This window comes from Coenobita brevimanus, chromosome 71 (genome assembly GCF_032717465.1).
Source record: "Coenobita brevimanus isolate Jiangsu-jjx chromosome 71, ASM3271746v2, whole genome shotgun sequence".
NCBI classification, from domain to species: domain Eukaryota; kingdom Metazoa; phylum Arthropoda; class Malacostraca; order Decapoda; family Coenobitidae; genus Coenobita; species Coenobita brevimanus.
Genome location: NC_137024.1, coordinates 43,896,062 through 43,919,047, shown reverse-complemented (window position 1 = coordinate 43,919,047; position 22,986 = coordinate 43,896,062). Strand labels below are relative to the sequence as shown.

Here is a 22,986-nt window from a genome sequence, read left to right as displayed (position 1 = left end):
CCTAGCCCTGGGCTCCTTTGCTTTTCATGGGGCAACATAGGATTAGATGATGATGATGATGATGTTATTACGACACATTATACTGTACTTAAAGGAAAGTAACATCTTTACCGTTGGCCAAATAATGGAAAGTGCAAAATAAAGCACAACTTTTATGCTTCCCCACAGATATGCAACCCTCAGTCATTAAAGAAACAGTAAACTCACAACATTTTTACTTTACATATCAGTTAATGATATATAAAATGCTTATCATACTGTATGTAAACTTCAAATAATAAAATACAGCATTTATAAAGTACTTAAAAATATGTAAAATTTTGGCTGGCCAATCATTAGCCCTAAAATGTAATAATATTTATACCTAAAGGTATGTAACATCTTGGTCATTGGCCAACTACAGGCCAGACCAGCATGCAGTATGAGTGCATAGTGGTAAAAATACCCATGCTTTAATCTATAGGATTGGATTTTATCATTATTCATCAAGGATAGTCCCTCATATATTGTATCATACCACTCGTATCATTCATAGTGGCTACAACGTGCTTGCATGCATCCTCCTTGGTCACCAGATGGCGGCTGTTTATGCTGCTCGATCATGAAAACCTCATTCCTTGAAATAAAGCATGCATGGCTAAGTACAGTTTATGCCAACCACATACATGGGTAGTGTATTGTACTGCAGTGGCTCACATTACACACACAAAAAATGTCTCGCTTTTCTAGCTTTTAAGACAGTACAGTATGCAGTCAAGGTCTTTATTCACCTCGAAAATCAAAGCATTGAATATTCTCTGGTTTAAGTGGGTAATGCTTTTTTTGCAGTATCTCTTGCTATGCTAAACATTCTTTCTGAAGTTACGCTTTAAACTGAGAATCATTTATGCACACAAGCACTTGCAGCTTACACATGATTGCCCATATGTACATACCTGTACCATCAGAAGATATTCACACACACTGTTTGATTTACCATCTCTCCTTTAGACATGAGTGCAAAGTTGCACAAACCTTGTATAGTGTAGTAATGAAGAAGGATAGGCAAGATCTGTATGTAATGTTTTTCTTTTAACTAAAAGATTGTTATGCTGTAGAAGGTGAGCTCAAGATAAGTTACCCAGTGTTGTTTATCTCCTCGTCACTGAGCTACCGTCTCCCTTACTTCCCCCCCTCCACTACCTTCTTATTACATGCAGTAAATAATTTCTTTATTTAAACTACAGTATGGAGAGCGACTGTAAGTATCACAACCAAATAAGGGTACAACGAGGAAGAAAGGTTGGTGGTTGTTTGAAAGCAGTAATTAGAAACAGGGAAGTGAGCATGGAAGTGAAAAAGTTACTACATGATAGTATTGTGATACCAACTCTAATGTATGCAAGTGAAGCTTGGATCTTGTTGGAGGGACAGAAGTCAAGAGTGATAGCAGTGGAAATGAGTTATTTGAGAGGAGCATGTGAAGTCACATGCAGAAACAGACTGACAAATGAGGAATCGAAGGAGCATTGTGGTGTGGATGTGGATGTGATAGGAAGCGTTATGAGGAACACACTGAGGTGGTTTGGCCATGTGGAGAGGATGGAGAGTGAGAGACTGATGAGGAGAGTGTATGTGAGTGAGGTGGAGAGGGGGAGAGGGAGGGGGAGACCAAGGATGAGATGGAGAGATGGAGTGGAGAAGTATGTGACAGAAGGAGATGTGAGGTGGGAGCAGGGCAGTGAAATGGCATTGGACAGGACAACATGGAGGGGATTTGTTTGTGGCCATCCTTTATGGGATTAAGGCATCTGGTATTAGATAGATAGATAGAAATAAAGAATGTAAGAACTAATGGTTAGTGGTAGGTGGGGATGCACACCATCCACTCACTCAATGTAGTGCTGCTCTCAGGTGCCTGCCCTTTCCTCTCCTCCTTCCATCTTTCCTCCCATCTTCTTCTGTCTTTCTTTCTTTCTTTCATTGTTTCCTCTTCCCTCTATTTATGGGTGACTACACTGAGTGACAAGCCAAATGGTTTCACATACACCTGGAAACTATTTACTACTTTGGATGGTAACCATATAACCAATTTATGGTGGCTGGTGGCTTAGTGGGTAATTAAGGTGCTGTAATCAGATTGAGCCTGGGGAAGTTTATATCCAAGGGGTGGTTAGGGTTCATTGCTCACATGATGCCACTCAGATGAGTGAGGCCGGGCTCCTACACTCCTCATGGGGCAACACCGGGTTAGATGATGAATGAATGAATGAAAGAACTAATGGTTGTGGGCTGTTCATGCTTATGTTGACAGCATGTGTGTACAGCATTTACATACATAAACCCACTTGTCCACCTCACTTACACACTGCCAGTACATTAGGCCCAGTATACGACACTCTCATTACACTGCTTTTGGCCTTCATCTGCATACATTTTATTTGAGATATTCCATCCTACACCATTCATTGTCACAAGTCAAGTTGTGTGTTCAGGGAAGAGTAAGAAATCACCCATCCGTGTTTCACTCCAACACTGGTGCTAGACCACTCACATAGACATCCACCTGCTTTGAACAGTACCTCAAAAAAGTATTAGAACAACTATGTGGGAAACAAACTGAAAAACCAACGATGTGATTTGAAACACGACTGAGGTGAACGTATGATTTCAAAACTATCTATCCCTAAGTACGGATACTTTCTTGAGGCACTGTACATGCTTTGCCACCATCATAAAAATTGTTTACATCATTCATCAGTTTCCATCTGTGCCATACATGAAATATCAGAGGGAAATGGTATTGATATGACTGTGAAATAATGTGTATGATAGAGCTAGAGGTTAGATGTGGAAGGCCGAGAAGATGGATGATAGAAATAAGTGAATTTGGGAATAAGTGAGACATGAAAGTTAGGATGTGCAAGCATTCTCAGAGGACACAGTAAATATGGAATATTTTTGGAGATGATCATGGCTAGGGTAGTACCCCATACTGTATTTAATTTGGCAGCTAACATTTGTTGGTGGATTGTGTGGTATGAGATGAGGAATCAAGAATTGTGAAGGCTGGTGAATAGTACTGTACATGAATGAATGTGTAACCCTTTTTACAGGATACTCTGTTGATAGTTCTTTACTTTTTCTGATGTCTTGGTCCTACTATAGGGACCTTTCTACCTCGTGTTTTACTGACGGTTGTGGTTAGGATGATGATGATGAATGAATTAATACATAAGTTAGAATTTCTATGTTTAGAATGAGGGAATATTTCAGTCACAGTTAGTACAGTGCAGTTCTTTTCTTTTTCAGCCCCTTTGAGATCTACGTTGACCCCTTCATGAATGAAATCACTCACTTTTGCCTTCCTCAGCTGCTACCTCTCATGAAGGCCACTAGCAAGTACCTCCATGAGGCATTTGAGTTCTATGAAGAGCTCTTGTCAACCAGGTCAGCATTTTATGTAGTGTTGTATTTTTGTGTCATGTGTGAGTTCATTATGTACTGTATTTTGGTTTTTCTTTTTAATGTGCTTTGTGGTAAATGGAGATGCCCACCATCCACTCATTCAGTGTATTGCTGCCCACAGGTAGAGGCCAAATGGCTCCCTGAATACAGTGTAAGGTAACTATTATGCTTGGATGACTACCATAGAACTAACTTTCTTCCTGAGGTTAGAAGAGAAAGAATGTTCTTGTCTTCCCTGCATGTTGAGGAAGGTAAAAGTTCTAAGGGTGGTGAAAACAAGGAACCCCCTTGCCCAGCAGACAACTAAGTGAACCCTTACTTTATGCTGGTATTATGGCTTCCTTCTATGTAGTCAGAATCCCCATTTCTGGTGTCATAAATTTAGGAATGCTATTTATGTAAGATATCTAACAAAACCTTCGGATTGAGCCAGTGAAGGTTTATATCCAAGGGGTGATTGGAGTTTATTGCTCACGTAATATCACTCAGGGATAAGTGTGGCTGGTCACTCTTATCGTAAATGTCAGGACCAACTTCCCTAGCCCTGGGCTCATATGCTCCTCATGGGGCAACTTAGGATTGGATGATGGATGGATGATCTTTACATAAAAAGAGATACAAGGTAGGGAAGTGGATGTTGGAGCTGCTCTAGTGAGAGAGGGCAGTGTTTGAAAACTCCCTGTACTGTTGTTTGCAAATGATACTGTGTTGTTAAGTGAAGACGATTGGGAGCTGCAAGGCTTTGGTGGATGAGTTTGGGAGTGTGTAAGAAACGGAATCTAAGGTGAATGTAGGAAAAAGTAAAGTTATGGTCTTCAAGAGAAGTGAAGTCAGTGAATGTACAGTGAGGTTGGATGAGGAGGAAATATAAAATGTGAGTGCATTTAAGTACTTGGGTAGTGTGGTAAGTAAGGATGGAAGTTTAGAGAGTGAAGTGCTTGAAAGGGTACGACAAGGAAGAAAGGTTGCTGGTTCCTTGAAAGCAGTGACAAGAAAGAGGAAAGTGAGCATGAAGGTGAAAAAGTTACTACATGACAATATTGTGATACCAACTCTAATGTATGGAAATGAAACTTGGATGTTGTTGGAAGGACACAAGTCAAGAGTGAGAGCAGTGGATATGAGTTATTTGAGAGGAGCATGTGGAGTCACGTGGAGAGACAAACTGACAAATGAGGAAGTGAAGGATCATTGTGGTGTGGATATAGAAGTGATAGGAAGCGTTAGGAGAAACACATTGAGATGGTTTGACCATATGGAGAGAATGGAGAGTGAGAGACCGATGAGGAGAGTGTATGTGAGTGAGGTGGAGGGGGGAGAGGGAGGGTGAGGCCAATGATGAGATGGAAGGATGGAGTGGAGAGGTATATGAGAGAGGGGTGTGTGAGCTGGGAGCAGGGCAGTGAAATGGTGGGGAAGAAGGTGACATGGAGGCGATTTGTTTGTGGCCACCTCTTACTTACAGGATTAAGGCGTCTGGCAATCGATAGATAGATAGATCTTCGTTACAATAAGTATTTGATTTTCTCTCTTATTGCAGGTACCCGTACTCTTGCTATAAGCAGGTTTATGTTGATGAAGCATATGGAGATTTACACTCATATGCCACTATGAGCATCCTTGAGTAAGTACTTATTTTACATATTAAGATGATTTGGGGTGGGTTGTAAGTGTAAGGGCAAAGAATAGGGCAGCATACCAGTATATCTGTTGCTTTAGAAAAATTGCATTTTATGCAGGGGGAGAATATTTTGTATTCAGTTTTTATGACTCAGATAATCTCTGAAAGTGCATATGTCATGATATAGATTACTTTTTATATTATGTATAGCATGTGGTTGTTCAGAATAATTTACTTTTATTTGTCAGAATTGTGTAATGTCTGATGTGGGTGTTGCAGAATGTCTGCTTGGGTAAGGATAATTTCATGAGTGAATTGTTTTGTGTATAAAATGCTTTATTCTTACTGTTGACCAAAGTGAGTGGCATTGAATTTTCAGAATGTTTTGTGGTAGGTGGGGGTGCTCACCATCCACTCACTCAATGTAGTGCTGCTCTCGGGTGTCTGCCCTTTCCTCTCCTCCATCCTTCTTTCCTTCCATCTTCATCTGTCTTTCTTTCCTTCATTCTTTCCTCATCCTTCTGCCTACGGGTGACTTTACACTCACTCTTCTGTCTTTCATTCCTCCATTCTTTCCTCTTCCTTCTGCCCATGGGTGACTCTACACTGAGTGACATGCCAAATGGTTTCCTGTACACCAGGAAACCATTTACTACGCTGGGTGGTAACCATATAACCAAGTTTTGGCGCCTGGTGGTTTAGTGGGTAATTATTGTGCTGGTGAAGGTTTATATCCAAGGGATGGTTGGGGTTTATTGCTCACGTAATGCCACTCGGGGATTAGTGAGGTTGGTCACTCTCATCTTAAATGTCAGGACCAAGTGCCTAGCCCCGGGCTCCTATGCTCCTCATGGGGCAACGTAGGATTGGATGATGGATGGATGGATTAAGTTGTAGGGATGAAGAACTAGAATGTATTGAGGGCTACATACAGAATACTGTACAATACTGTAACAGTACCTAGAATATGCATTTCAGGCAGACCCAGCCTATGACAGTGAAGTCATGTAAAAAAAAGATAAGGAACAGAAAACAAGATGGCATGGAGATGTTTGTCTTCCAGTAGACCAACTTGGGTTTTGGTGATAATGATGATGACGATAATGGAAATGATGAATGTGCTACCACTGATTTCATCAGAATAACAGCCACATACCAACAGCTATTCTTTCTACCCTCTTCACTGCCATTACAACCCTACCATTTCATTACTAACAGTTACAGTGTTAATAGGATAAGGTAGGGAGGTGTTTAGGTAGCCAGGTAGATGGATGAAAACCAGTGGAGAATCATTGCTACCAATATGAAGTTGTGAGGTGTTCGATAGCTCATTGTGGGATTAGGTTTTCTCTGTCTCTCTTGCTCCTCTATCTCTCTTGTATCGTAGGTGAAGGGTAGGTAGCATTGGGTTACGGAGCTTTATTGTAACTATTATATCGTGATGTGATGGACAGAGTAACGTAGTTTGACAGCTAACCTCCTACTGTCTTATCTCCCAAGTTTCCTTCTACCTTCTGTCGTTCTCTCAGACTCTTCCTGCTATAGCTGCTGTTCCTGGATTGTACACAGTCCGATGTGTGTGCGTGTGTGTGTGTGTGTGTGTGTGTGTGTGTGTGTGTGTGTGTGTATGTGTGTGTAAAATTCACCGGGTCGGTCAGGATCACTTGATGGTCGTGATAGTCAGCTTTTTACCCTCCCGGAAGGGAGCTGAGAGCTCATATAGTCCGATCTAAGGGCAAGGCTGTGACCTTCACACATGCACACACCCATCTCTTTGCTCAAGGGGGACAGTAACCACCCATTTCGTCTGTGAAACTTTTCGCAGCCTGAGCGAGGCGTGAACTCCCATCGACCAGATGGCAAGCGAGAACGTTACCACAGAACCAGCGTGTGTGTGTGTGTGTGTGTGTGTGTGTGTGTGTGTGTGTGTGTGTGTGTGTGTAATTTCTACTAGTGTCTGGTACATTTCCATTCACATGGACTCACCAACTAGAGCTGGTTACTGCACGTGTTTGAATACTTCACAAAATTCTTGGTTGTCTGGGACAACAGGATTGTTTGATATATATCATGTGGATTGACATTCCTAGAGAGAAGCTGTGTATGTCTCCACTGGATGCTACATACTCTGCTAGTGTTACACATTGTGATATGACATATCAGTGCTTCTATATTAATGCCTGTAACAGCTATAACCATTTAACAGTAATAACAGTAATGGCTACTGCCACCTTAACATTTTCCGCCACAGACTGGTTAGATTGTGTCAATAAAATGTTAATTATGCAGTGCAGTAATGGTGATGGTGTAAGGACTTAACCCCTCGGGATCAGGCATTATTTATAAAATCAACTGTCAGAAGGCAGCGTTTTTTTGCAAAAAATAGGTGATTTTTCAAAAGTTGCTCCCATGCAAACTATTAAACCTATGATAAAAATCTTTATGCCTAGCAGAGTACAACTCTTTAGCTTTAAAATGAGTGGTGTTCCAGTGTCCTACGATTACCAGGTATTTATTGTAGGGCAGTGGCTGAGAACGTAGGAGTGTTTAAACATTCTGGAATAGGGACCAACATCCCCAGGACCCAACCAGAACAGGGATAATGAGCAGCTTATGCCCTTGGTGGTGTTATTTGATAAAAAAGCCCCCAGTTCCTGTATACAGATAAGGTTCTCAATTGATTGGTGCCTTTTACTACAAGATTATCTTGCTTGTATGAGTTCCGCAGTTAACCTAAATTGTAGACGTTTACATCTGTACATGACTTTTTTTTTTTTTTTTTTTTTTAATAAGTCTTCATAACTTTCAAGGATGGTAACTGTCATCTTCAAACTGACCAGCGAGGGGAGTCCCACCACAAGGAAATGAGCCTGGTGTGCCTAAGGCAAGGGATGGAACATGGAAGCCAGCTGTGAGGCTCGAGTGCAGTCCCTTGATGGCTCAGTTGGCTGAAGGGAAGGGGGGAGGAATGATGCACAGAAGCATTCCAGAGAAGGGGATCACCAGAACACAGATAGTTCATGTGCGTCCTTCCATGGGCTGCAGAAGGAGCACACAGCTTGATTCAGGGAAGGCGTCAGCAGGAGAAGGTGGTGGGATCCTGACAGGCAAGGTGCCTCATCTCATCAATGTGGGAGACTTGCTGTTGACCAGAAGGAGCACTTGAACCGTCACGGAAAGCTCACTGACCCATGCCAACAGTCAGCCAGAGGGAACATTGGGAACAGGCCACTCACTCTCCCTTGCTGACTTAGACGAAGGTGGCTGCAGGCAGCAGGTCACCATTGCACCACTAACCTACCGCCACTGAGATGTCATGGGATTCATTGCATCAGCATACAATACACAGGTGCAGACAGTCTGTGGAAGAGACACTAATCTACTTTTAAAAGTCCAGAAAAAAAGGGAGTAGAAAAACAAACAGATAAACAAAGGAAGAAGAGAAACTTATAGAATCAGAGAACAATGAAGGGATGGAAAGGATGAAGAAAAGGGAGAAGAAAAGAAAAAATTACATAACTGTTGAACATCAGAGGAAGAGCAGAGGGGAGAAGACAACTCAAAATATAGAACTCAGTTGAAACTCAATATTGATCCCTGAAGTAACTGGAACTCAGGACACAGTAGGGTAGAAGACAATAGCATACACAGGCTGAATAGCTGAAAAACTGCCACAAAAGAACACAGGTCCCAACAGGTGGTCCTCATGATAAGCATTTGGACAAGAGTGAAAACAAACAACTAAGAGTTGATGTATAGCAGGGTACAGATCAATGCCCAGGGCTGTCTGATCACAGCTGGTTGCTGGGAAAAGTTCCACAGGATGTCAGTGCCCTTGTCAGTGTCAGTTCATTTTTTTTTTCCAAGTGAAATATGTTGCCAGAAGCAATGGTAATGTCCTGAATAGAGTGCAAGTAGTAGCAGTTAGTGCACTACATTTTGATGAGTCTTGCAAACACTATGTTTGGTTAGATGATGAATGAAATGCTTGAATAAATGTTTTCCAAGGTTTTTATTACTGAATAGTGAATATTTTGTACATAGAACCCTACTTCTAGATCAAAGCTAATTTTCCTGATAAATATGCCTGGTGATCCCACGAGACTGAGACACCGTGTTTGATGTGCATTACTTGTATATGTTATTAATTTACAAGTACTGCATGTATTTTCTGTTCTTTTTCTATGCACTTTTTAAGAGTACTCCATGCTTATATATATCTTCATTGTACTTGCAGTGTGAACCTATTGTGCAGCAATCGGATCATTGACCAGGCGTACCAGACACGCAAAACCATGGCCCTGTGTGTGGCTCAGCAGTTCTTTGGATGCTTCCTTTCACGCCAGGCCTGGGCTGATGCCTGGCTCACCACTGGCATTGCCAATTACCTCATGAGTCTTTATGTCAAAAAGCATTTTGGCTTCAATGAGTACAAGGATTGGACACACAGTGTGAGTATCTTTCTTTGTGCTGTTCCATCCATCCATCCATCATCCAATGTCGCTCCATGAGGAGCACAGGAGCCTGGGGCTAGGCAAGGTGGTCCTGATATTTAAGATGAGAGTGACCAGTCTCACTCATCCCTAAGTGGCATTACGTGAGCAATAAATCTCAGACTATCTATCTATCTATTGCCAGACGCCTCAATCCCGTTTGGGGTGGCCACAAACAAATCGCCTCCAAGTTGCCCTGTCCCCCGTCATTTCACTGCCCTGCTCCCAACTCACACACCCCTCTCTCATATACCTCTCCACCCCATCCCTCCATCTCATCCTCGGCTTCCCCCTCCCTCTTCCCCCCTCCACCTCACTCACATACACTCTCTTCGTCAGTCTTTCACCCTCCATCCTCTCCACATGGCCAAACCACCTCAGTGTGTTCCTCATAACGCTTCCTATCACATCCACATCCACACCACAACGCTCCTTTATATCCTCATTCGTCAGCCTGTCTCTCCACGTGACTCCACAGGCTCCTCTTAAATAACTCATTTCCACTGCTCTCACTCTTGACTTGTGTCCTTCCAACAACGTCCAAGCTTCACTTCCGTACGTTAGAGTTGGTATCACAGTACTGTCATGTAGTAACTTTTTCACTTCCATGCTCACTTCCCTGTTTCTTATCACTGCTTTCAAGGAACCAGCAACCTTTCTTCCCTGCTGTACCCTTTCAAGCACTTCACCCTCCAAACCTCCATCCTTACTCATCACACTACCCAAATACTTAAACGTACTCACATTTTCCAATTCCTCACCATCCAACCTCGCTGTACATTCACTAACTTCACCTCTCTCAAAGACCATCACTTTACTCTTCCCTACATTCACCTTTAGGTTCCGTTCCCAATCACCCCTTGGATATAAACCTACGCTGACTTAATCCGATTGGAGAGTCTTAATTACCAACTGAACCACCAGGCGCCATAAATTGGTTATATGAAAGTTGAAAAGCGGATTATCAAAGAAATGGCAGATGATTACAGGACCAAAGCAAAGGAGGAGGTAGAATCAGTGAACTGGAATGAAATTGAGCTGGACAGCCTGTGGAATGCATATAGGGATTGCTTAGTCATCATCATCCGGACCTCCTTTCCCATCCAAGGGCAGGGTGAGGAGTAGCGATGTTCAGGCAGCACAAACTTGCCCAATCCAAATAGGCCACACTTCCATTCACTCATCATTCAAGCCCCCGGAATCCTGGCTCTACCGGATACACCAAAAACATTCACCACATTCTACAGCTTCACACAAACGTATCCGATTGAGTCAGTCCGGACGCTGCCATGCTCACAAGGGGTGCCAAAATCCCTGATCATGCACCTCTCCTCACAACATTCATCCAGCCAGCCCGATCTCTTGTTGGTTCCCTAGCCTCACCGACTTCCAAACCTCTCTTCCTCAAACCCTCGTCCACCATATCTCTCCACCTTCTCCTTGGCCTACCTCGCCTCCTCCCTCTTTCAGATTTGCTCAGGTATACCTTTTTCACCACTCTATTGTTATCCATTCTTTCCACATGACCATACCATGTCAGTACACTCTCTTCGATTCTGGTATGCACCGACTTCCTCACTCCACACCTTTCACTAATCACATTATTTTGTATCCTATCCACCCTCTGTACTCCACATACATTCCTCAGCAGTCCCATCTCCACTGCTCTTACTCTTGACTTTTCATTTTCATGCCATACCATAGTCACACCCATATGTTAAAGTTGGCACTAACAATCCCTCACATAAGCTTCGTGCAGCTGCAGCACTCAAGCCTCTGTTTCTTATTAAGGCCTTCATTGCACCAGCTACTTTTTTTCCTTGTGTCACTCAGCTTTCAACTTCTTTTGAACATTTTCCTCTCTTTTTCTGTCACTGTACCCAAGTATTTGAACTCTCTCACCAATTCCAGTCTCTCTCCATTCACTGTAACATCACACTGGGAGTCACCTTCACTCTCAGTAACCATCACCTTACTCTTCTCTACATTAACTCTCAAGGCACGATGCTCACAGACATCAGCAAAACTCTGCACTTGCCTACCAAGTTCATGTTTGGTACTTGGAAACTGTACTGCATCATCAGCATACAGCAAATTTGAGATATTCCATCTATCACCATTCATTACCAACGCCATCTTTCTCTCCATTACTCGTGCTTTTACTTCACTCATCACCCCATCCATGTATACTGTATATTGAACAACCATGGGGACATCACACAACCTTGTCGCACGCCCACACCGATCATGAACCATTCACTTAGATGCCCATTAACCCTTACACATGATTTGCTACCATCATAAAAACTCGTGACAGCACCTAGCAGCTTACCATCTGCACCATACATACGCAAAACTTTCCACAATCCCTCTCTGTCTGCTTTGTTGTATGCTTTTTCCAGATCCATGAATGCGATAAACACTTATGGTCCTTCTCACAAGCCTTCTCTGCTATCCGTCTCACTGCAAATACTTGATCCACACATCCTCTGCCACTCCTAAAGCCACCCTGTTCATCACTTACTAGGACTTCTGATACCTCTCTTACTTTCTTTATGATAATTCTTCCATATACCTTCCCTACCACACTCAATAAACTTATGCCACGATAATTCTTGCACTCACTTTGCTCACCTTTATTTTTGTACAGGTGTACAATCACTGCCTTTTTCCACCCTGCAGGCACAGTTTCACTCATCCATGCCTTCTTACATATCTCCAACAAGCACTTCATTCTACTCTATCCACTACACTTCATCATCTCTGCATACACCTCATCAACCCCAGCTGCTTTCCCATTTTTCAGCCATTTCACAGCGCTCTTCACTTGTGCGAGTGTCACGTCTCCTGGCACTGCATTCCTTCTCTGCACACCCCCAAAAGTAATCATGTTTACAGCCGCTCTGCTCTCTCTATTCCCATTCATCAGGCTTTCAAAATATTCTTTCCATCTGGTCCTTACTTGATCTCCATGGGTTAGTAACCTACCACCTACATCCTTCACTCCATCACATTTCTTTTCGCTTTCACTTTTGCATTTCCACACCTCTTTCCAGAATAACTTCCTATTTTCAGAGTAGTTTGCATTCATTTTTCTTCCTAGATCATCATTTACCTCCTCCTTTTTCCTCTTCACTAGTGTCTTTACATGTTTCTTGCTCTCGATATACTCAGTTCTTATTTCAACTGAGCCCATATCCTGTAACCACTTTAGCCACTTCTTCCTATTTTCCTCCACTGCTATCTTAACCTCCTCATCCCACCATGCCATGCCCTTCTTTTTTGTTCGTACTCTTGCCACACCACACACCACTTTGGCATTCCTAACTAAGCAATCCCTGTATGCATTCCACAGGCTGTCCATATCCAATTCATTCCAGTTCACCGATTCTAACTCGTCCCCTACTTTGGTCCTTTAATCATCTGCCATTTCTTTGATCCTGAGCTTCTCAACTTTTTCTTTCTCCCTGACTGCTCCTTTCTCTCCTGATCCACCTCACTCCTCTCAGCTTGATCTTGCATACCACAGTCATATGATCTGACAGACCTCCACATCGTCCTCTCACAGGCCTCGTATCAGCAGCCATTCCCATCATTGACCTCTCTACAATCATGTAATCAGTCAGGCTTCTTTCAACACGATCCCTGTTCCCTGTATACCATGTATATTTATGCGTACCTTTGTACTTGAAATACGAGTTACAAATGCACAACCTCCTCTCCTGACACATCCTTTAGTCGCTTCCCATGATCATTTTATCCTGGTACTGTACAGGTAAGCCCTTAATTCACGTGAGGGTTAGGTTCCCAGACCCTTCGCGTATGTGGTAAATTCGCGTATATGTTCTGTCCTTGTGTGCACATAATTACGCATGTCTATACGTATATTACATCTGAATAATACTGTTTATGCACTACATACACCTTATAAACTAGCATAAAGTATTAAAAACAACAAAAATATAAGAAATTTAAAACTGAAACCTGACAAGCACAGGCGTAGGTGGAGACACTTCAGCAGTCTGGTGCACTAGCCCTCACTGCCTCCCGTATGCTACATTCTGCCTTCTTTATTGTATGAACAGTTGACTCATTCACTCCAAACATGCGGTTCTAAGACAATTCACAGGCGTAGGTGGAGACACTTTAGCACAGTCTGGTGCACTATCCCTCACTGTCTCCCGTATGCTACGTTCTCCTTCATTATTGTATGAACAGTTGACTCACCCCAAACATACGGTTCTGAGACAATTCACCATCAAGTCAATTCACCGTCAAAACATGGACAATTCCCCATCATTCTATTAATATACTTATTATTGATTAATTAATACATTAATAACTAATTTTCAGGGGGATTTTATAACTCATATAAGTAAAAAAACTAGTGTACTGTACTTGCTAAATAAACTGGTATGTAAATAAATGACGGGGAATCGTCCTGACGGAGAATTGTCGCCGACATTCCACCCTGAAGTTTGTCCAACACTTTAACTTTGTCAGTGACACCTCTTTACCAGCCCGCTTTGGTGTGTTACCACATGCATCACTAGCACTATGCTTAGGCCCCATGTTGGCAGACAAGGCAAGCAATCACTGGAAGGCAGAAAAATAAGCCACAAATAACGATTCTCGATCTCGAGTCACGCATGATTCGACCGTCGGATTCAAACTGACTGTGTGGTGCGTGGTAGACCGACCTCCCAGGCTCCCACACACACATACATATATGTGTGCACACGGGCAGCAGGTAGGCATTTTTTATATTTTATTTATTTCTCTTGTATATTGAAATTACTTATTTGGCAAGAGTGAAAGATGAGTTTTGGGCGAGAGTAGAAGCATGTATGGACAAGTTTGAGAGGAGCGAGAGAGTGCTGTTGATTGGAGACATGATTGGCAAAGTTGGGAATGTACGAGTGGATGGAGTGGTTGGTCAGTGGGGTGTGCCAGCTGAAGTAGATGGGAATGGTAGTGCTTTGGTGGACATCTGTGCTGGTAAGGGGTTGGCAATAGCCAACACCTACTTTCGTCATAAGATGATCCACTGGTATACATGGAGAGTAATGAGGAGGATGGATGGTGAACTTATTGAACGAAAGGCAATGATAGACTACGTGTGTGTGGATGAGCGAATGAGAAGACAAGTGTTGGATGCAAGAGTGTGGAGAGGGTGGGGGAATGGAGTCTCGGATCATCACTTAGTGATGGCCAAGGTAAAGATGCAAAGAAAATGGTTGAGGAGGCGAAGGGGAAGCCAGGAGGAAGCAGCTCCTGTGAGAAGAGTGGAGAAATTGCAAGATAGTGAGAAAAGGACAGAGTATAAGAGCATAGTGGAAGAAAGATTGGGAAGGCATGAGCTAGAGCAGATGGAAGGGGTGGAAGAAGTATGTAAGATATTCACGGAAGAGATAAGCGCAGCGTGTGAGGTGGTTTGTGGAGTGAGGAGGAGATGCAAGGGTGTGCAAGGGACAGCATGGTGGAATGATGAGGTGAAACGAGCTGTGGAACTAAAGAAGAAGGCATATGGTGAATGGTTGGCGAGTAGAGGTAGGGGAGAAGATGAGAGAGAGAAGAGAGAGGTATATGTGAGCAGGAGAAGGGAGGTTAAGAGACTGGTGAAGGAGAGTAAGAAGAAAGTGGATGAAGAGTTTGGGAGGAATCTGAGTGTGCAATGGAGGGAGAGTAAGAAATTGTTTTGGAAGGAGGTAAAGAAAGTAAGGCAGTGTGAAAGGGGAAATAGTAGGGGAGTGAAAGATAGGAATAATAGATTGCTGGTGGAGAAGAGAGAGAAATTGAGGAGATGGAAGGAGCACTTTGAGGATTTGTTGAATGTAGAGAGTGAGAGCAGTTTGAGTATAAGTGGTTGGGGAATGGCTGGGAGAAGAAGAGATGAGAGGAGGGAGGAAGAGATCAGTAGGTCGGAAGTAGTGGAAGCGATGAAGAAGATTAAGCTGGGAAAGGCCCCAGGAATTGATGGAGTGTGTGGTGAAATGCTTAGGTATGGGGGTGAGATTGTTGTGGAGTGGATATGGAAGTTGTGTAGATTGGCTTGGGAAGAGGGAAGGGTTCCAGAGGACTGGAAATCAGGTATAATTGTTCCTCTGTATAAAGGAAAAGGGGAAAGAGAAGTATGTGGTAACCATAGGGGTATTTGCCTTCTTAGTGTGACTGGTAAAATATATGGTAGAATACTCATTGATAGGGTTAGGCATATGACAGAGGAGCTAGTTGGAGAAGAACAAGGGGGATTTAGGAAGGGAAAAGGGTGTGTAGATCAGATATTTGTTCTAAGATGTTTAGTGGAGAAGTATCTAGAGAAGGGAAGGAAAGTGTATGCTGCCTTCATGGACTTGGAGAAAGCTTATGGCAGAATAGATAGGCAAGGTATGTGGAAAGTATTAAGAATATATGGAGTGGAGGGGAAATTGTTGAGTGCTGTGAAGAGTATGTACGAGGGAGCTAGGGCTACGGTGCAAGTGGATGGTGAGCTGAGTGAGTTCTTTGATCTCAATGTGGGACTGAAACAGGGGTGTGTAATGTCTCCATGGCTGTTTAATATATATATGGATGGGGTTGTAAAGGAGGTACAAGGTAGGGCAGTGGATGTGGGGGTGGCCTTAATGAATGAGGGTGAGATTTGGAAGCTTCCGGTGTTGCTGTTTGCTGATGATACAGTATTGTTGAGTGAAGATGAATGGGAGTTGCAAGGTTTGGTGAATGAATTTGGGACAGTGTGTAGGAGGAGGAAGCTGAAAGTTAATGTAAACAAAAGTAAAGTTATGGTGTTTGAGAGGAATGAAGTCACAGAGTGTGCAGTGAGGTTGGATGGTGAGGATATGGAGAATGTGAGTGCATTCAAGTACTTGGGTAGTGTGATGAGTAAGGATGGAACTTTGAGGGATGAAGTACGTGAAAGGGTACAGCAGGGAAGAAAGGTTGTTGGTACACTGAAAGCAGTGATGAGAAATAGGGAGGTGAGTATGGAAGTTAAGAAGTCACTGCATGATGGTATTGTGATCCCTACCCTGACGTATGGAAGCGAGGCGTGGACATTGCAAGAGGGGAACAAGTCAAGAGTGAGAGCAGTGGAAATGAGTTACTTGAGAGGAGGATGTGGAGTAACGTGGAGGGACAGGTTGACGAATGAAGAAGTGAAGGAACGTTGTGGGGTAGATGTGGATGTGGTTGAAAAGATTAGGAGAAATACACTGAGGTGGTTTGGACATGTGGAGAGAATGGAGAATGAAAGACTGACTAAGAGGGTGTATGTAGGTGAGGTGGAGGGAGGGAGAGGGAGGGGTAGACTGAGGATGAGGTGGAGGGATGGAGTTGAGAGGTATATGAGGGAGGGGGGGGTGAGTTGGGGGGAGGGGAGTCAAATGGTGGGTGACAGAGTGACTTGGAGGCGTTTTGTCTGCGGCCACCCTTTGCGGGATTAGGGCGTCGGGCTATAGATAGATAGATAGATAGATAGACTTATTTGAATACTATAATTTTGTTTTAATTATTGTATGAAAAATTCGTGGATAACCGAAATCGCGTGAAAAAAGTTCGCGTGAATTAAGGGATAACCTGTACTTCATTACAACCCCATTATGTTATCCTCAGGACTAGTGCCTACTCTTCCATTCATATAACCAGTTACGATTACCTTATAGCTCCGGGGCTTTCTTCCACTACTTCATCCAGCTCATCCCAAAACCTGTCTTTCTCTCTCGCACTCCTGTCCTCACACAGTGCTTACGCTACAATCACCGCCACTTTCACTTTCTCAAACTTGAAGTTGACATACATACACCTCGAGCTGACACATTTATTGTCTGTCATTCCACTCTGCCACACCCCATTCATCAACAAACCAACTCCTTCCTTGCATCTTCCTCTCCCATTCATGCTCGATCTTACACATTTCACACCCTCCTACTTCTCCACTTCACACCCTTTCATCTTCGTTTCACACAGTGCTATCATGGCATATCTCGCACTCTTGAACACATTCGCCACTTCCACCATCTTGCACTCATTCATACCTCTCACATTCCACATGGCCATGCGAATCTGGCCATTTGTTTGGGACCCCGGGTCGGTATTGGGCTCTCCAAGGCTCTCTGAAATGACTGCCATGATTAAGTGATTTTGGATAGGGGAATTTGAGGGACACTTAACCCTGCTAAATACCCTGGTTATATGGTTACCACCCAGTGTAGTAAATGGTTTACTGGGTACAAGAAACCATTTGGCTTGTCACTGAGTGTAGAGATCACATGGCATCTCAACATTGTGTGAATGGATGATGGGTGCCCGCATCGACCACATGGAGAGACAGATTGAGGAAGTGAAGGATCATTGTGGTGTAGATGTGGATGTGATACGAAGTGTTAGGAGAAACACATTGAGGTGGTTTGGTCATGTGGAGAGGATGGAGAGTGAAAGACTAACATGGAGGGTGTATGTGAGTGAGGTGGAAGAGAGGAGAGGGAGGGGGAGGCTAAGGATGAGATGGAGGATTGGAGTGGAGAGGTATATGAGAGACCGGGTATGAGCTGGGAGCGGGGCAGTGAAATGGCGGGGGACAGGGCGATGTGGAGGCGTCTTGTTTGTGGCCACTGCTTACGGGATTAAGGCGTCTGGCAGTACAGTATACAGTATATATATATCTATATATCTATATCTATATATATCTATATATAGCGCAAACACTTGCGCAAAGCGCAATTGCGCACCCTTGCACTCCGGTGATATTGTTTGTGCATTGCGCACCACACGAGACCATGCGCAATTTTGCGCTTGCGCACCTGCCTTTTCATGTGCGTAAGCGCAACTTAAATTTGCGCTTGTGCACCTGCCTTGTGCACCTGCCCTGTGGATTGCGCACTGCGCAGTCCAAGGGACACGTGGTCTTCCAGGGGACACGTGGTGGGAGCTTCCCGCATGGCTGGACAAGGGATGGGGGAGGCTGGGGCGGGTCGCGTGGGTGGGTTGGTGCTTGGTGGGGGGGAGGCAGGAGGGAAGGAGGTAGTAGCATTAATATGCTTCAACAGATAATGTATTTTTAATATTTTTAAATTATTATTATTAGTAAATGATAATAAGTATACATTATTTATTAAGATTGGCATATGCAATTCCTTACAAAAACCATTAAAACATATTATTTAAATCAAATATCCACAGCCTAATAATTTATTAGGCTAATAATTTATTAGGCTGTGGATATTTGATTTAAATACTCTGTTTTCATGATTTTTTATTTTTTGTAACAAATTACATATGCTATTGTATATCTATATTGAATTATTAAATAAATTGTCTTGACAAGACAAGAGAGAAAGAGCATTATTCTGAGAGAGAGAGAGAGAGAGAGAGAGAGAGAGAGAGAGAGAGAGAATAAATACATTTCATGATTTTTTTTTTTTTAACGAATTACATATGCTATTGTATATCTATATTGAATTATTAAATTGTCTTGACAAGACAAGAGAGAGAGAGAGATAAAGAGCATTATTCTGAGAGAGAGAGAGAGAGAATAAATATGCGGGAATGGCAAAGGAGTGTCCCTTTGAGTGAGGAGATAAGGCATAAACTTCGTCCCTCTTCTCTCTCTTATTCTCCATTCCTTCCCTCCTCTCTCTCTTATTCTCCATTCTCTCCCTCCTCTGTCAGAGGGAGAGAGAGTTGATGATACAGTAATCACGTGATCTTTGCCAGTGCCTTGGTAAATGTTAATGATACAGTAATCACGTGATCTTTGCCAATGCCTTGGTAAATAAAGGCTGGTTTTCCCGGACAGTGACCTACTGTACCTCAGTCACCGCGGGTGGTGGGCAGGTTGCTATTTTAGTAAGTTATTTAATTATACCAATATATATTTTACAGTAATTCCCACAAATATATGCAAATTATTTTCGCTGGCGCTTTGCGACATCGCACAAGCTATATATTAGATTGCGCATTTGTGCAAATTACAAATAATAGAAATTAATAATAAAAAATAAAAGTAAGTAGGTATGCTGTTTTATTTAAATATCTCAATATTTTTCGGTAATTCCCAAAAATACATGCAAATGGTTTACGCTTGCGCTTTGCGACATTGCGCAAGCTAAATATTTGTCAGATTGTGCATTTGCACTTGCGCAAGGTAGTGAACTGTGGATTGCGCTTTGTGCTTGCGCAAGGTCCTTCTTCGTTTGCGCTGCCCACCACTGGTACTTATGGACCCTAACTCAGAAAAACACCTATACAACTCCCTTTGGACATGCATAGCACCTATTTAAGACCCAAATCACAACAATAAGGGACATAATAGACCGAAATAAATGCAAAAGAACCATAAAATGAGGTTTTTGAGGTAGGTTTATACAATATTAAACATTCTGGGTACTTACAAGTCCCTGGCTCCTGAACTGGTAGTTATGGACCCTAACCTAGCCTAACTCAGAAAAACACCTCCCTACTGCACATGCATAGCACCTAAGACACTACATATTCACACCAATAAGGGACATAAAAGAGTGAAATGAGGTGTTTGAGGTAAGTTTAGTATGGAAAATACAGTACAGTACAGTATGAAACATTGTGCCTACTGACAGCAAGTCCATGGCCATCTCGATGAATAACCGCCTCCTCTCAGACTCTGACAGTAAGAAGGATTTCCTGAAGCACTTGCAGTACACTGTTCCTGAAGTCTTGCACTTAACTTAATCATTCGCACTCAGAAGTCCATTCTCTTCACACTGCACACTCTTGTCTTACTCATGCTCCATTGTAACTTAATAAGTGTTGCACTCTGCACTTTAAGTATTTCCACTCATAAAACCAATTACAAAACAAATCACAAGTTTATTTATGTTAAATTTAGTCCAAAAATTTTGTCTTTTCACCCAAATTTCTACTTTCTTTACAATACTGTATGCACTGTTTTTCTTTCACTGCAAAACACTAAATTCCCATGTGGTCTAGTGGAGAAGTTCTTGCCTTTTAATCACTGTCAGAGTCTGAGAGTATCGCTGGCAGGTGACCTAGGGGTGCGTCGCTGGGTCATGGTGATGGCGTACCCACTGCAGATGACTCGGAAGATAGACGCATACTCACGTTGAGCGGTGACTCCACCGTGGCTGATGTGCTGGGCTGTGGGTCGGAGCATGAGGGCCTGTCTTGGAGAGGCAACGGAGTGGAGCCAGGGCTGGGCACAGCGGGGGTCACGTGCCTGAAAAAGCTGTCAATCGTTGATTGACGCAAGGAACAACGATTCTGACGATTTATGATGCGCTGCCTGAAAGCACGCACTTCCTCCACAAGTCCCAAGGGCCCCATCTCCCTGTCACAGTCCGGGTGTTCCAGGTAGTCGAGAACGAACTCTAGGTGTTCCCGGAGTGCGCTTAACTTGGGGATGGCTGGAGTTGTATCATGCTGAGAGGAGTCCGCATCATCGTCGGCGTCCTTGTCAGAATCTTCAAGCTAGGTACTGACACCTGCAACTGAAGATGCGATCTCGATATCAGACAGGGTCTGATACCCAGGATCGCCCTCGTCATCATCCAACCACTCACACACATCGTCCACATCAACATCGTTGCCATGCGCACATAGACGTGCATGGAAGTCACCCACATTGACACCTAGGAAATCGTACTCCACATCCGTTCCGAGAAGCAGACGAGATCAACCATTTTCTAGAGTCTTGAAAGGGATTTCCTTCCATGCACTGGCCCAGTTGTAAATGGCAGACTTGATGTAATGGCGAAGGTTTTCCAAAGTCCGCTGGCCTCGCATGTCCCGTCCCTCCCTGCACTCGTCCTTGTCCTCGAGAACAACCATCACCTCGTCCAGGAACTTCTGTCGGTATAGGCGCTTTGTTGCCACAATCACTCCTTGGTCCATTGGTTGGATGAGAGCAGTAGTATTAGGTGGCAGAAACATGCACCTAATGCGGCCATTCTCAGCCACCAACTCCTTGTCGCACGGGTGGGCAGGTGCATTGTTGAGGAGAAGGAGGGCCTTTACCTGGTCGTGTGGGATTCCCAGTTTCTCCATCTGGTAATGTATGACCTCCTTGATGAAATGGCGGTGGAACCAGTCTTTGAAGATGTGGGCTGTGAACCATGCCTTCAAGGAATGGTACCAGACGACAGGAAGGACATCCATCACCCCACGAAGACACCGAGGCTGCTTTGCACGGCCAACAATAATGGGCTTAAGCCGGTGCATGCTGTTAACACTGGCACAACACAAAGCAGATATCCGTTGCTTGGAGAGCTTGCGACCATGTACACGCTTCTCCGTCTCCTTGGCTAGAGTGTTCATAGGCAAAGAGCGATAGAATAATCCAGTTTCGTCAGTGTTGTAGACTTGACCGAGAGTGAGGTCCTCCCTGTCGATCTAGCCCTTCACCTTGTGCCGAAACTCCTCTACTCCATCCTCGTTAGCGTCCAAAGCTTCGCCATGAGACTTACGGTTGGTAAGGCCATGCCATAATTTAAATGCGAAGAGCCAACCCTTGGATGCCTTGAAGTCTAGGGCGTCGTGAAGCCTTGTGAACTTCTCAGCAGCAGCCTTCAGCTCCGTACCACCTACCATCACACCAGCAGCACGTTGCTGTCGATACCAAATCAACGTGAAGCGGTCGACTTCAGCAAACTTGGGAGTAAACATCACCTTCCTCTCCATGTTGCGTTTGCTTTTTGACGAGAAGTCAGCCGTGTACTGCGTGAGTTTGTCTCGGGATCTCTTAATATCAAACAAAGTAGATTGGGCCTGGTTGAACTCATGGAGGATGCGTGAAGACCATCCCGCATCTGCTTTCTCCAATATCTCCCGCTTATTCTCCAGAGTCAATACCACTCTCTTCCTCATCTCAGGCGGCAGGGCCATCATCACACACACGAAGGAGAGAGCAGCAGGAGTGCCTGCAGCAGGTAAGGCACCACAACGAAAGCGAGCACGTAGGCAGCCATGACGACGAGCGTTCACTCACGACAAGAGACAGGCGGAAAGTGGGGAGGATGCAGGGGCGCTCTAGCTGACGTCAGAGGAATGACGCACCACAGCAAAGCTGTCCTGCGCCACGTACGCCAAGTTCAAATTATGGGCCGGATTTTTTTTTTTTTTTTTCTAATTTTTTGCAGTTTTCGGACCATTTTGGGAATATTGGATCCTGGGACAATTATGTCCGGTAAGTGGGGATGTCCAGAAAGTGGGTGTCAGGAAAGTAGAGGGATTACTGTATATATATACACTGTATACTGTAGATATATATATATATATGGCTGAATTGGTAGAGAGGCAGCCTGCAGTCCTGATGGACCCAGGTTCAAATCCTGGCTGGAGCAGGGAACAGTTTAAGGATTTGAATTTCATAAAAAAGCAGACTTTCCTGATCTACCAGATATCCCGCCGACATGTCGTAAAATTAACCCCGCTAAT

The 22,986-nt window shown here is 43.7% G+C and overlaps 1 protein-coding gene across 1 annotated transcript in view; it reads left to right on the top strand.

The window, feature by feature from the left end:
- Nucleotides 1–22,986, top strand: part of LOC145406766 (transcription initiation factor TFIID subunit 2-like) — a 69,681-nt gene that overhangs the window by 34,681 nt on the left and 12,014 nt on the right. The window contains exons 7-9 of the mRNA XM_080277863.1: nucleotides 3,292–3,429; nucleotides 4,988–5,071; nucleotides 9,306–9,519. Coding sequence (XP_080133989.1) covers nucleotides 3,292–3,429; nucleotides 4,988–5,071; nucleotides 9,306–9,519 — 436 coding nt within the window. The remainder of the gene's footprint in view (nucleotides 1–3,291; nucleotides 3,430–4,987; nucleotides 5,072–9,305; nucleotides 9,520–22,986) is intronic.